This window comes from Crotalus tigris, unplaced genomic scaffold (genome assembly GCF_016545835.1).
Source record: "Crotalus tigris isolate CLP2741 ecotype Arizona unplaced genomic scaffold, ASM1654583v1 scf7180000019173.45859301935:6455823, whole genome shotgun sequence".
NCBI classification, from domain to species: Eukaryota; Metazoa; Chordata; class Lepidosauria; order Squamata; family Viperidae; genus Crotalus; species Crotalus tigris.
The window spans coordinates 408,730-421,487 of NW_024097414.1; the positions used below are offsets into that span (position 1 = coordinate 408,730).

Genomic DNA, 12,758 nt, shown 5'->3' on the forward strand with positions numbered 1-12,758 from the left:
GGAAAGAAACCCAGGCTAGGCTGCGGCGCCCCTCGCCCTCTCCGGGCAAAGTTCCCCCGCCCGCAACGGCGGGGCGTGCACGCATCCTCCCCTGCCTTCACACGCGCGCGGCAGAACCCGCATCTTTTCCGAACCCGCTTTCTGCAACAGCCCCCCCCCCCAAAATACCAAACCCGGAGCCCAAACCTGACCCGTTGCGTTTGTCTGGCCATAGGGCGGAGGGGGGGAAGGAAAGAGCCCCCCATGAATCGGAGGGATGGGGCGGGGGGGAGCGGCGCTAGGACCCAGTCCCCGGCCGGCGGGCCCCACGGCTTCCCTGGAGGGCCGGGCGGGGCAGGGCAGGGGAGGGGAGGGCCGCTCCGTTGACACTTGGCTGCCGCGGAGGGGGCGATACTTAACTTGGGCTCCGGCGAGCGCGGCGCGGCAGACGCGCGCTGGCTGCAGAGCGGAGCGAGGCGCGGGGAGGAACCGCCGCCGTCGCCTGTCGCCGAGGCCGAGGGAGCGCGCCCGGGGAAAGCAGACGCCAGCCAGCCGGCCAGCCGCGATCGCAGCCCAGCCAGCCAGCCAGCCTGCCTGCCTATCGGCCGGGCGCCACAGCAGAGCCGCGGAGCGTCTGAGCCCTGCAGCCGCAACCGCCGCTTCCTCCGGCTCTTCTCCAGCCTGCGAAGCTCAGCCCCGGGACCCGGACGGCGCCCATCGCGATCCTGAGCACTGAGCCCTGCGCCCACCCGCCCGAGCCGCCGCCGGATCCGGGCAGAGTTGGGGGGGGATTTGGCTTTCATCCACCCCCTTCCGAAGACGCGGAGCCCCCCCCCCACTCCCCATTTCTCTCCAGGAAAGGCGCTTCTCTTCACACACACACACACACACACACACACACACACAAACACACACACACACACACACACACACGCACAGCCGCCTCCGCCGCCTCCGAAGCACCGGGATCTTGTCGTCTCCGCCACCGGCTGGATTTGCAACCGGGCGCCCGCGATGCTGAACGGCAACCCGCCGGGATCAGGGCGCTGAAAAGCCCGGAGGCAGTTCGCCGGCCTCGCTGCCGTCCCCCCCACCCCACCCCACCCCACCAAGCTCGGCGATGAAGCCCCGCTTTGCACCGGGGACGCGGCTTTCCTGGGGAGTCCCCGGCCCTTCCGATTTGAGGAGCTAAAAGAAGAGAAGGGAGGCACGGGGGAGAGAAGGGGGGGGACAAAAAACAGCCACCCCCAACTGAAAAGTTGGAAGAGACCCCCCCCTCCCCTTTCTTCCCAAAACTGGGAGCGTTTCTCGGGACCTGAGAGTCTCTGACTCCCATCCTCCTGCTGCTCCTTCCCCCGCAACCCCCCCCCCGGCCCTTGCTGTCGCCAAGTCTTTCCCCTCTTTTTCACGGCTTCCCCATCTATAAAAGAAGGTTTTATTCTGGGCCTCCCATCTCACGCCAAACTCTGTCATGCAGTCTAGACATGTTGCCGTGGGTCTAAGTCCAGCTGTCACCATGGGGATGGACTCGGGACCGCTGTGAATTTTGGGGGAGAGAGAGGGAGAGAGAGAGAAAGGAGGGGAGAGAAAGAAGAAGAGGAAGGAGGGTGCTTTTAAAAAAAGGAACCGTTGCCCTTTGGGGTCTGAAGAGGGGGACCACTGCTCCTTGACACCCCCTCCCACAAAGGCCATTGGTTTGTCCCCACTCTCTCCAGCCCCACCCCACCCCGGCACCCCATGTTTTTCTTGCTCTTCCCCCTGCAAGCTGCACAAGGAGCAGCAGCAGCAGCAGCAGCAGCGTAAAAAGCGATCTGGCCTGCACATCTGTCACCTAACCCCTGGGCGAGCTATTTAAAGCCAGGGGCCTTGTTGGATTTTGTCTCAACCTATCTATGCAGTGCTTGGACTTGGCAAGGGGGTCTGCGGAAGAATAACTCCCCCCCCCTTGGGAACAATCGGAAGAGACAGAGAGAGAAAGGCAGCAGCAGCAGCAGCAGCCGTTGGCCGCCCTCCTTCCTTGCTCGGGCTGGGCTGGGCAAACAATCTCCAAGGGATCCCTGGCTGGGGGACCGAGAGCATGAAGGCCCCGCAAGCGCTCCTGGTCTGCTCTTCCTTGGCGCTGCTGCTTCAGCCGGGCTCCTTCCAGCCCTACCTTCGGCTCCGCCCTTCCCCGAGCGACAACCTGCCCATCAAGGATATTATCGAGCATCCGGATCCCGAATATGACCCCAAGGAGCAAGACTTGGACGACCGGACTTTACGCAAGAAGCTGGGCAGCCATTTTGACCCCAACTTCATGTCGGTGGCAGCGCCAGCTCAGGGAAACCTCTCCAGCTTGGAGCCTTTGCACAAGTTCAAAGGTCAGGGAGCTCTACCCGGCGAGCTGAAGAAGCTGGACCTAGCCGAGACGCCCTATAGGACCAAGGTCAAGATAGGGAAAAAAGCCAGGCGAAAATTTCTCCAGTGGCTTTGGGCGTACACCTACTGTCCGGTGATGTATACCTGGAAGGACCTGGGCAGCCGGTTTTGGCCTCGGTACATCAAGGAAGGGAACTGTATGGCCGAGCGGTCCTGTTCCTTCCCCGAGGGGATGGCCTGCAAGCCGGTCAAGTCGGTCACCAAGACCTTCTTGAGATGGTACTGCCAAGGATGGTCCAAGCAGAAATACTGCACGTGGATCCCCGTTCAGTATCCGGTGATTTCAGAGTGCAAATGCTCCTGTTAATTATGGGAGGGGGGGAGACGGAGGACTTGGGGGGGGGACATTTCCTCCTTCCTCCCCCCGGATGGATGCAGCCTGCGTGATGCAGATGGGGCTCTCGGTCCAGAGAGCCTGAGCTGGAAGCCCCCGCTAATGCTTTGGGGTGTGGGGGAAGGAGGAGAGGACGTGAGGCTACACCAGATCCTACACCGGGATCCGCCCCGAAGGCTGAAGCATCATCGGGGAGAAGGTGGCTAGGAACTCAAGCCATCTGGGTTGACGGACTTGACAGGTGCCAATCATCCTCCAACACCCCCCCCCCAGCGAAGCTTCGGAGGGTTGAATTGAAAAAATGTTTAGGGAGTCTCATGTTGACAAAGAGACTACAGACACTTCGCTTTATCGTTTCTCTGTCCTCTTTCCCCAAAACCCTTTGCACTGTTATTTTTTTTTACCCTGCCTCTCTCCCTGCTTCCCTCCTTCCCTCCCTCCTTTCCCCTTCTCTCTTTTTTAATTATTTTATTTTATTTGAAATGGGAAAAAAAAAAACCCCGGAGGAACTGCAGTGCAGGCCGTGAGGAAGGAAAAAAAAAAAAAAGCTAAGCACTACACTGAGATGTCTATTTTTATACGTATATAGCGTTCTAACAAAATTTAGAATCGCCACCCGCTGTACATATAGAGAGTTTTAAAGAAGGAGGGAATCCTGTTGTGGGGTTTTTTTTTGTGTTGTTGTTGTGTGCGTGTGTGTGTGTTTTTAAATTCTTGTTAATAATAATAAGAAAAAAAAAACAATGCAGGACCACATATTGAAACTTCAACCATTTTGAAATTGTGCAGTTTCCTTTGTCATATAAGAAAGAGAAGATATTTTCCTACAATGCTGGTTTATAATGCCCGATCCTTAGAGCTCCTTTAAAATGCCCTGATTTCTGATTCCTGTGCTCCTGGTTGTTTGTTTTGCCTTTTCCAAACTTGTTACTGAATCTTCAGACAAATTTTCAGAGTTGTCTAGGGTTGTGTTTTTTTTTTTTAAAATGTATATTGAATAAGGATATTTTGTTTTGTTTTTTAAGTATATGTTGTTATGAAAGAGTGATTTTTGGGGGGGAGGGGGAAATACATATAGTAATGTAGAGATGTTAAAAGAACTTTCTCGTGTACAGTTTATTTATTTTTAACGTTTGTGTATAGAAGGGCGGAGAGGGAAAGCTAGAGATATTGAAAATGTTTACTTGAATATCCTTGGGACAACATATCAGTGTACATATCAGCCGTGACTGAGCAAAACATTTTTAGCAATAAACTCTATCTTTGAAGAAGATGTTTTAAAGATCTCTGAGAAATATAGTAGCAAAAATCTAAGTACAGCATGAAATAACCAAAACGGGGTGTCTTGAATAAGGATCTAAGACATGTTAACCAAACACTGCAATAAAATACATACAAGTAGTCCTTGACTTACAACCACAAAGGAGCCCAAAATGTTTGTTGCTAAGAGAGATGGTTAAGTGAGCATTGCCCCCCCCTTTACAACCTTTCTTGCTCCAGTTGTTAAGTGGAGGAGTGCAGTTGTTAAGTTAGTAACACAGTTGTTAAGTTGGCTTTCCCATTGACCTTGCCTGTCAGAAGCTCGCAAAAGGAGATCACATGACCCTGGAACACTGCAACCGTCCTAAGTACATGCCAGTTGCCAAGCGTCTGAATTTTGATCACATGACGCTGCAAACGGTCATAAGGGTGAAAAAGGGTCCTAAGTCGCTTTTTCAGTTGCACCTCTGAACGGTCGCTAAATGAACTGTTGTCAGCCAAGGACTACCTGTAATGACTTTATAAGACTACATTTTAGACACTGGGTTATCGGAACTGTCTCCCGTGACAAGTGGCTTTGCACATTTGCCGTATGATGAAGGGCTGAGCTATGAAAAGTCCTGGACAAAATCCGCCCCCCCCCAATTGTGGGACAGATGTTTTAAAAATCGGGAACGTATCCCCATTCTTGAAAGTTAATTTGCCAATGTTGGAAGGATATCGGAGACACCTTTGACTTCTAACAAATGGTTGCTGTTACTAATCTTGTGAGTGTGTGTGTTCACTGGAAAAGTGCATCCCAATCTTGCTTTGTTTCCTCTTTGGTGTCAGTGAAACAAATCTTTGTAACTCCTATTAATGGGAAAAGGAAATGGGTTTCAACTGAATCCCTGGAGTCTGAGGTCTGACTGATGACTGTTAGCCAGGTTGATTGCTGGAACACCTGCTAAGTTGATCTCATCCCAATTTCTGCTTTGACTCCCTAAATTCCTTGTCTCGTTTCAAAAGTGCAGTTGAATGCATTAGGAGCCTAGCATAATTTTCACCCTCTTAAGTTCAAAAACTGTCCACCTGCATTCTCCCGGAAGCTGCATCTGTTATTTCTATTTATTTGTCCCCAGTTCTCTGCCTTTTCATCAAGTTTGCAATTTGTGCATTGAAAAAAAAAATACTAGTGGGACAGGAGAGGACAGTCTTGGTGGTAGAGATGCCCTGTAGGATTAAATTGAGATTGTTTGGGGGCAGTTTTTTTAAAATTATTTAATGCACACACCAGAGAGAAAAATACACGCGGCTAAAATCGATCTGGAAAAAGAACGTTGTTATCGAGAGTCTGTTCTTGCGATATTTTACAGGGGATTATGTGCTTGTCACTCAACATGTAAACCTCGGTGCAACCGTATCCTAAAGACCACATCTGGCTTTTGGCTTTCAGTATGTCATCAGTGTATATATTTTGCAACAATTATCATGAAGAGGGGGATAGGAAATGAAAGTGAACAAGAGCAACTACTTGAATTTGAATCCAAGTTCTTACTTTTTACAATTAAGGAGAGGGAGAAAAAAAGGCAGGGAGGGAGGGAAGAAGGAAGAGAAGAAAGAGAAGGAAGGGAGGGAAGAAGGAAGGAAGGAAGGAAGGAAGGAAGGAAGGAAGGAAGGAAGGAAGGAAGGAGAAAGAAAGAAAGAGAGAGAGAGAGAAAGAAAGAAAGAAAGAAAGAAAGAAAGAAAGAAAGAAAGAGAAAGAAAGAAAGAAAGAAAGAAAGAAAGAAAGAAAGAAAGAAAGAGGGAGAGAGAAAAAAAAGAAGAGCAGTTTGGTCTACAGAAGTTCAAACTCAACTTTAAGGGGTGTGGATTTCAACTCCCAGAATTCTCCAGCCTTTACTGGCTAGGGAATTCTGGGAGTTGATGTCTACCCCTGTTAAAGTGGCCTAGTTTGAAGTACACTGCTCTAGAGGTGAAGGTACTGGATTACAAACTAAAAAGATCTGAAGTCTAGTCCTGCCTTGGGCACAAATCCAGCTGGGTTGACTTAGTGTGTTTCACCACTAGGAAGAAGGCCCTTGAGTGGCAATCTACTTACAGGAAATCTTGCCGGGAAAACCGCAGGGACTTCTCCGGCCATCCCCAGCAGTCAAAAATGACTCGACGGCACTGTTTGAGAGAAAGATCACAGATACGTCTCACGGATAAGTCAAGTTCTGTCGGGTAAAAAAAACATAGGGCACGTTTGTCCTGCCCCTAACAGCATAGCAAAATCCAAAACGAAACCAACTCTTATTAGAACATAGAATAATAGGACTGGAAGGGACCTTGGAGGTCTTCTAGTCCAGCCCCCTGCTCAAGCAGGAGACCGTATACCATTCCAGACAAACAGCTGTCCAGCCTCTTCTTAAAAACCTCCAGTGATGGAGCGCCCACAACGTCCGGAGGTAAGTGGCTCCATTGATTAATTCTTCCGAAACTTTCTCCTTAATTCTAGGCTGGATCTCTCTTTGATATAAGCTTCCCCCTGTTCCATCTTGCCCTCCCCTCAGTGCTTTGCAGAGTAGGTGCGTCCCCTCTTCTCTGTGACAATCTCTCAAGTATTGGAAGGCCGCTAGTTTGTCTTCTGGCGAATCTCCAGAAGAATCTTGGATCAAGGAAGACCTGAAATTCTAGCATTCAATTATTTGGGACTTCCTGTTAAGGTGTGTGTGGGGGGGTCTTTGAGAGCTATCTGGTCTCCTTTCTCGCAGAACACAAGACCAAAGGGCTAACCATCCCCTTTACAGATACAATGACCGTGAAATATTCATCTGCATGGCGTTTTTAATATTTTGACTGATTCCCATTTCTTCTGCCACCCCACAGGGTTCTCTTTCAATGCCACCCCCTTCGCTGTACCTCTCTGTCACTTTTTTCCATCCTTGCTTCCATGGTTCATATACAGGTAGCCTACGCCTTAACGGCCACAAAGGAGCCCAAAATTTGTGTTGCCGAGTGAAACAAGTTGTCAAATGCATTATGACCCGTTTTACGACCTCTCTCACCACCGTTGTTAAGCAAATCGCTGCAAGTTGTTACGTTAGGAACTCTAACTTGCATCCCATCCTCTTTCTAACATTTGCGCCAAGTGTTTGCGTTCTCAGCCAACCATGTGGTGTTATCCACACACATCCTGAACGTTCATTACTCCAATAGCACACCTATAAATTCATCACAAGCATTCCTGGTGCGTCCCAAAGGTGCTTTTTTCAAGAGGCAACTGGACCTCCGTTTTTCTTTGAAGACGTTTCTTTTCTCATCCAAGAAGCTTCTTCAGCTCTGACTGGATGGTGGGGAATGGAAGGATTTATACTCTTTGCAGACAGCTGGTCATTTGCATTCTTTCAGAGAGTCGTTGAGGCCACTTGGAGATTTATCTGTGTCCTCAGGGTCACCTGAGTGGTGCACCTGAGTGAGATAGTGAATCTATCTCCAGTCTACAACACAGTCCTTTCAGCAGTTCCGAGAAGGCTCCACACCCATTTGCACCACTCAGGTGATCTTGAGACCACAGGTAAACCTCCAAGTGGCCTCAACCACTCTCTGAAAGAATGCAAATGATCAGCGGTCTGCAAGGAGTATAAATCCTTCCATTCCCCACCATCCAGTCAGAGCTGAAGAAGCTTTTTGGATGAGAAGCGAAACGTCTTCAAAGAAAAAACAAAGTCTAGTTGCTTCCTGAAAAAAAGCATCTTTGGAACAACCATGACCTGGATGACTGAGAATCTCCAAAAACATTCCTGATGCATTGTCCATAAATATACTAAACTACGAATGTTCGTTCTTTCAATCATTAGGCAAACATGTAATCTTCACACAAAGAGACAGACACACACACACACACACACACACACTGATAGGTAGTCTTCAACTTAGGACAGTTGGGATCAGAACATCCATTGCTAAAGAAGTAGTTGTTGAGTGAGCTGCCAGTTTCCTGCTCTTTGTTAAGCAAATCACACAATTGTTAAGTGAATATGCCTCCCCCCCCCCAACTGATTTTGCTTTTTGGAAGCTGCAAATGGAGACCATACTACTCTGGGACTCTTGCATCCATCATAAATACATGCCAGTTGCCAAACACCCAAATTAGGATCATGGGGATGCTGCAACAGTTATAAGTGCTAGGACTGGTTCTAGGTGACGTTTTCAACCTTATTGTAACGTTGAACAATAAGGTACCTCTTGACTTACGTCAAGAGGTACCTGTAATGTTGTAACAGGTACCTCTTGACTTACAGCCACAAAACAAATGGCTGTAAGTCAAGAGGTACCTGTTGGACAGTCATTCCATAATAGATGGATAGATAACTTTTATTGTCATTTTTTTTTAACTGGCACAGATTAAAAATGAAATCCTGTTGCTTGCTCTCAAAATTATACATGTACGTAACACACATATAAACATGCTACATGCAATATATGTCTGTACCTCCGCTCTTACATATAAACATATAGATATTAATCAGTCCATCTTGAATACGTAGCGGAAGGAGGAAATGTGAGGGTTCTCAAGGTTAATACTGTATTAACTAAGCACCTCTGTATTTTAGCATTTCTCCACTGACACATTCTACAACTGCCCTGATCCTTTTTGAACATTTGCATAGATGCAAATCTTTTATTTCAAGTCATACCCTCGGCTCAGTTGGGATACCCAGGACTTCCTCCATATCATCCCAGGGAGAACTTGATCTAAACCAATTAGCATATTCCTTTCCTGTGCTGGGATCCATACTAGGCTGATCCGATAATATTGAAAAGACTTCAGGAAGAAGGAATGTTGCAAAGCCCCTGAGATTGTGGGATTCGCCTTGCCCAAGGCTGTCTTTGCAATTCAAATGGTGCAGATATTAGTCCCAGAACTGACAAATCTTATTTATCTGAATTAAATTGAAATGTAAATGCAGCTGGCCATCTCACTCTCTATAGGTGTAGGGGGAAGGTGGAGTGGCCTTGAGGAACAAGAAGAAGAGGCGTTACCAAGACAATGGTTAGATCATAGTAATCTGACTCTGGGCTAGAAATGTAGTTTGAGAAAGTATGTGGGACAAGACCCTCTTAATTCACTCATGGATAAAGAGAAGAAGAGGGGAGGCACATTCAGACATGCAACATTCTATCTGTCTGTCTTCTTTCTTTTTATTTCTCATCTCATTCTTTCTTTCTCATGTCTCTTTCTCCTATCTTTCCTTCCTTCCTTCCTTCCTTCCATCTATCTTTTTATTTCTGATCTTGTTGTTTCTTTCTTTCCCATTTCTCTCTCCTATCTTTTCATTCCTTCCTTCTCTATTATATATGTATTTTTCTCGTCTGTATCTGTCTTATCTATCTATCTATCTATCTATTTTTCTATTTATCATCTATTTATTATCTATCTATCTATCTATCTATCTATCTATCTATCTATCTATCTATGTATTTATCATCTATTTATCATCCATCCATCTATCTATCTATCTATCTATCTATCTATCTTTCTATTTATCTATATCTGTCTATCTATCTGTCTGTCTGTCTGTCTGTCTGTCTATCTATCTATCGCCTATCTTTCATGTTTCAAACCTGCCCATCTCCTCCCATTACTATATCTTTACAGTAAAACTAGGCAAACAAACTGGATAAAACTTGGCAACGTTTTCTTAGCTGCTATTAACACCTGCCAGATGCAGCAAAATATCACAGGTGATTCCCCCCACCCAAGCATAGAAGAAGAAGAAAGACACTATCAGGAGATGCTGTCTTTAAATTCCTCTGCATCTGGTTAGAGTTTAATGCACATGAGGGCAATCAATCCAGGAGAAAAACAAGCCTAATTCAGAAAAAAAAGTAGACTCAAATGCCTTCAATCGTACTGGCACGTCCTTAGGACTTTCTGGAATTGGATCTTGGTGCTTGAAAGGAAAATATCCCAGCTTTTAATTGAAAGAACAACAGGTGTGAACCACACCAGCAAAATGAGAGCCGTCAGAAAAGAGGACAAGAGATGTTAAATAGTTTCAGAGGAATGTTGAAATTAGCAAGAGAAGTTAGTTGTTGTTGTTGTTGTTGTTTTAAAAAAGAGCCTCAGCAATATTACCAAGGGGAGGCCAAGCCCCCCCCCCTTTCAATCCCAGGCAGGACAGAGCATGTGAGGACAAAATGGATAATTTGGGAAGAGGATGTAGAACGGAACGGCGGATGCTAATAATGGCTAGAAACATGAAGAGGAAGGATGCATGGCAACACTTAAACTGGATTCCCTCGTTAAATATAATGGTGGATGCTAACCGAGGGTGCTTTTAAGGCCATCGCTCCATTTGCCTATTCAGAGGTGAAGAGAAGACCACATGTTGACCTTGACTTGGCTCCAGGGAAAGTAGGATCTTGGCCACAGTATCTCTGAGGACATCTGATCCTGAGAAGGTATTGCTTCACCAGAAATCAAGCTTGACCGGAAGAGGTCCTTAATTTTTTCTTCCAGAAAACTAAAGCAGCTGAATTTTTTTTACTCTTGGGACAAAACCACATAGAAGGTTTGGCCAAGATAAAGCTATAGGCTGCAGATACCCAGGACTGTTTGTTGGTTTGTTTGTTTCCCACCTTTATTATTTTTTACAAATAATGCAAACATATCCATCACACCTTCCTCCTCTTATCTTCCCCATGACCATGGTTCTGTGAGGTAGGCTGGGCTTAGAGGCAGGGACTGCTCCAAAATCACCTAGGACTAGAACTCACCATCTCTCAGTGATTGGCCCAAAATCAGCCAACCAGTTTTAGGTAGGTAGGTAGGTAAATAGATAGATAGATAGATAGATAGATGGATGGATGGATGGATGGATGGACGGATGGACGGATGGACAGATAGAAAGACAGACAGACCGACTGACCGACCGACAGACAGACAGATAACCTTTATTGTCATTTTTTACCGTGGGCACATTGGCACACATTAAAAATGAAATTTGGTTGCTTGCTCTCAAAAGTGTACACATACACAACACACCTTTAAACATGCTATATACGACATATTTATAAACCCACACCCTAACGTATAAATAACATAAATATTAATCACTGTCCATCTTGAATACGTAGCGGAAAGAGGACGCTTGAGAGTTCACAAGGTTGATGCTGTATGGAACAAACTGTGACTGAAACTGGATGTTCTGCTTCGGATACCATGCCTAAGGCAGGACTAGAACTCACCATCTCCTGGTGATGAGCTCAAAATCAGCCAACCTGTTTTTGTGCCTAAGGTGGGACTAGAACTCACCATCTCCTGTTTTCTAGCCTGGTGCCTTCCCCATGAGACCAAACTGGCTTTCTGAATCATTGTGGCTGAAGGAGAGTTCAGTCCCAGGGTTCTTCTCCAAGTTGATTTTGTCATTACTACAAACGTAATGGAGACAATATATTTGCTCACTTCTGGGGCCACTTGTGTTTTTTTTTTTTTCGCATTGCCACTGATGAACGTTTCCCTTAGGGGTGAAGATGCCCCAGAATAAATTGAATTTCTGTCTACTACAGTGGTTCTCAACCTTTTTAATGCCGCGACCCCCAACCGGTCGTAAGTCGAGGACTACTCAACCGGTCGTAAGTCGAGGACTACTCAACTGGTGCAGCACCGTTTGCAGAATGGGACTTTTGGTGGGCTCAGCAGGGCAGAGACAGCCTGGACAATTCCTATTGGCTTTTGAAAGCCAATAGAATTAGACTCTATTCAAGAGAGTCTATTCTATTGGCTTTCAAAAGCCAATAGAATAAAAGGGAGTAGCACAGCTAAGGAAAAGGGGGAAAAAATGGCGGACTGCGTTGTTTGGCGACCCCCGTGAAATGGTCATTCGACCCCAAATGGGGTCCCGACCCACAGGTTGAGAACCACTGGACTATTAGAGAAGAGGGCAGGGGATCCAAAGGGCTTTCTTTCTATTCTTTCTACAGAGAGAGGACCTTGACCAGGATACATCGAACCGGCTTTCCCAGAATATGCACCCAATTCTTACTTAAATGCAGGCCGTCCTTGACTTACGATGCAGCCCAAAACCTCTTGTTGCTAAGCAAGACATTTGCTAAGTGAGTTTTGACTTTGACTTTTTCTTGCCGCTATTGAAAATCGCAAAATAGGATCACAATGACCCTGGGACACTCTGCAACTGTCGTAAATATGAGTCGGCTGCCGTGTGTCTGAATTTTGATCACATGGCCCTGGGGATGCTGCAATGGTTGTTAAGTGTGAAAAATGGTCATAAGTCACTGTTTTACCTGCCGTTGTAACTTTGAAAGACCAGTAAACAAACTGTTATAAGTTGAAGATTACCTGTAACAGAAGCCACAAGTTGTAACAACTATGCCCCCCCCCTCAAAAAATAGCTTGTCAAATGAGCCATTTAACAACTGCCTGGGTTGTTTAGTTCCCAAATTGTGATCATAAGTCAAGGACTACCTGCGTTGAACTTTTGCTTGGTCCTTGAGAGCAGAAAGATGGGTGGTCATTCCTGGTGTTCTTGAAAAGCAAAAGGGAAACTTGTCTTGGGAAAGGAACAACATCTGGGGAATGGGCTGTGAACATCTGTAGAAGGCTTTGGGGCGGTGGGGGAGGGTATTCTGGGAAAATATTTCTGACCTAATCCCAGCCGTATCTGGTGTAATAGGATTTGGTTACAAATGGCCCCTTCGTGTCTTACCACATTTTGTTCTGCTGTGTTTTCAGGAACATGCAGAGATCGCTTGTAGGGTAGCGTCTTGGGAAATAAACTGA

General features: G+C 46.6%; 1 protein-coding gene across 1 annotated transcript; it reads left to right on the top strand.

The window, feature by feature from the left end:
- Nucleotides 1–358: 358 nt before the first annotated feature.
- Nucleotides 359–4,004, top strand: LOC120315861 (noggin-2-like). Its single transcript, XM_039360865.1, has one exon. The coding sequence runs from the start codon at nucleotides 2,057–2,059 to the stop codon at nucleotides 2,702–2,704; it is 648 nt and encodes a 215-aa protein (XP_039216799.1). The 5' UTR covers nucleotides 359–2,056; the 3' UTR covers nucleotides 2,705–4,004.
- Nucleotides 4,005–12,758: the final 8,754 nt, after the last annotated feature.

What these genes read in the sequence shown, in the direction of transcription:
- LOC120315861 (XM_039360865.1), top strand. Translation starts at nt 2,057, where the DNA reads ATGAAGGCCCCGCAAGCGCTCCTGGTCTGCTCTTCCTTGGCGCTGCTG.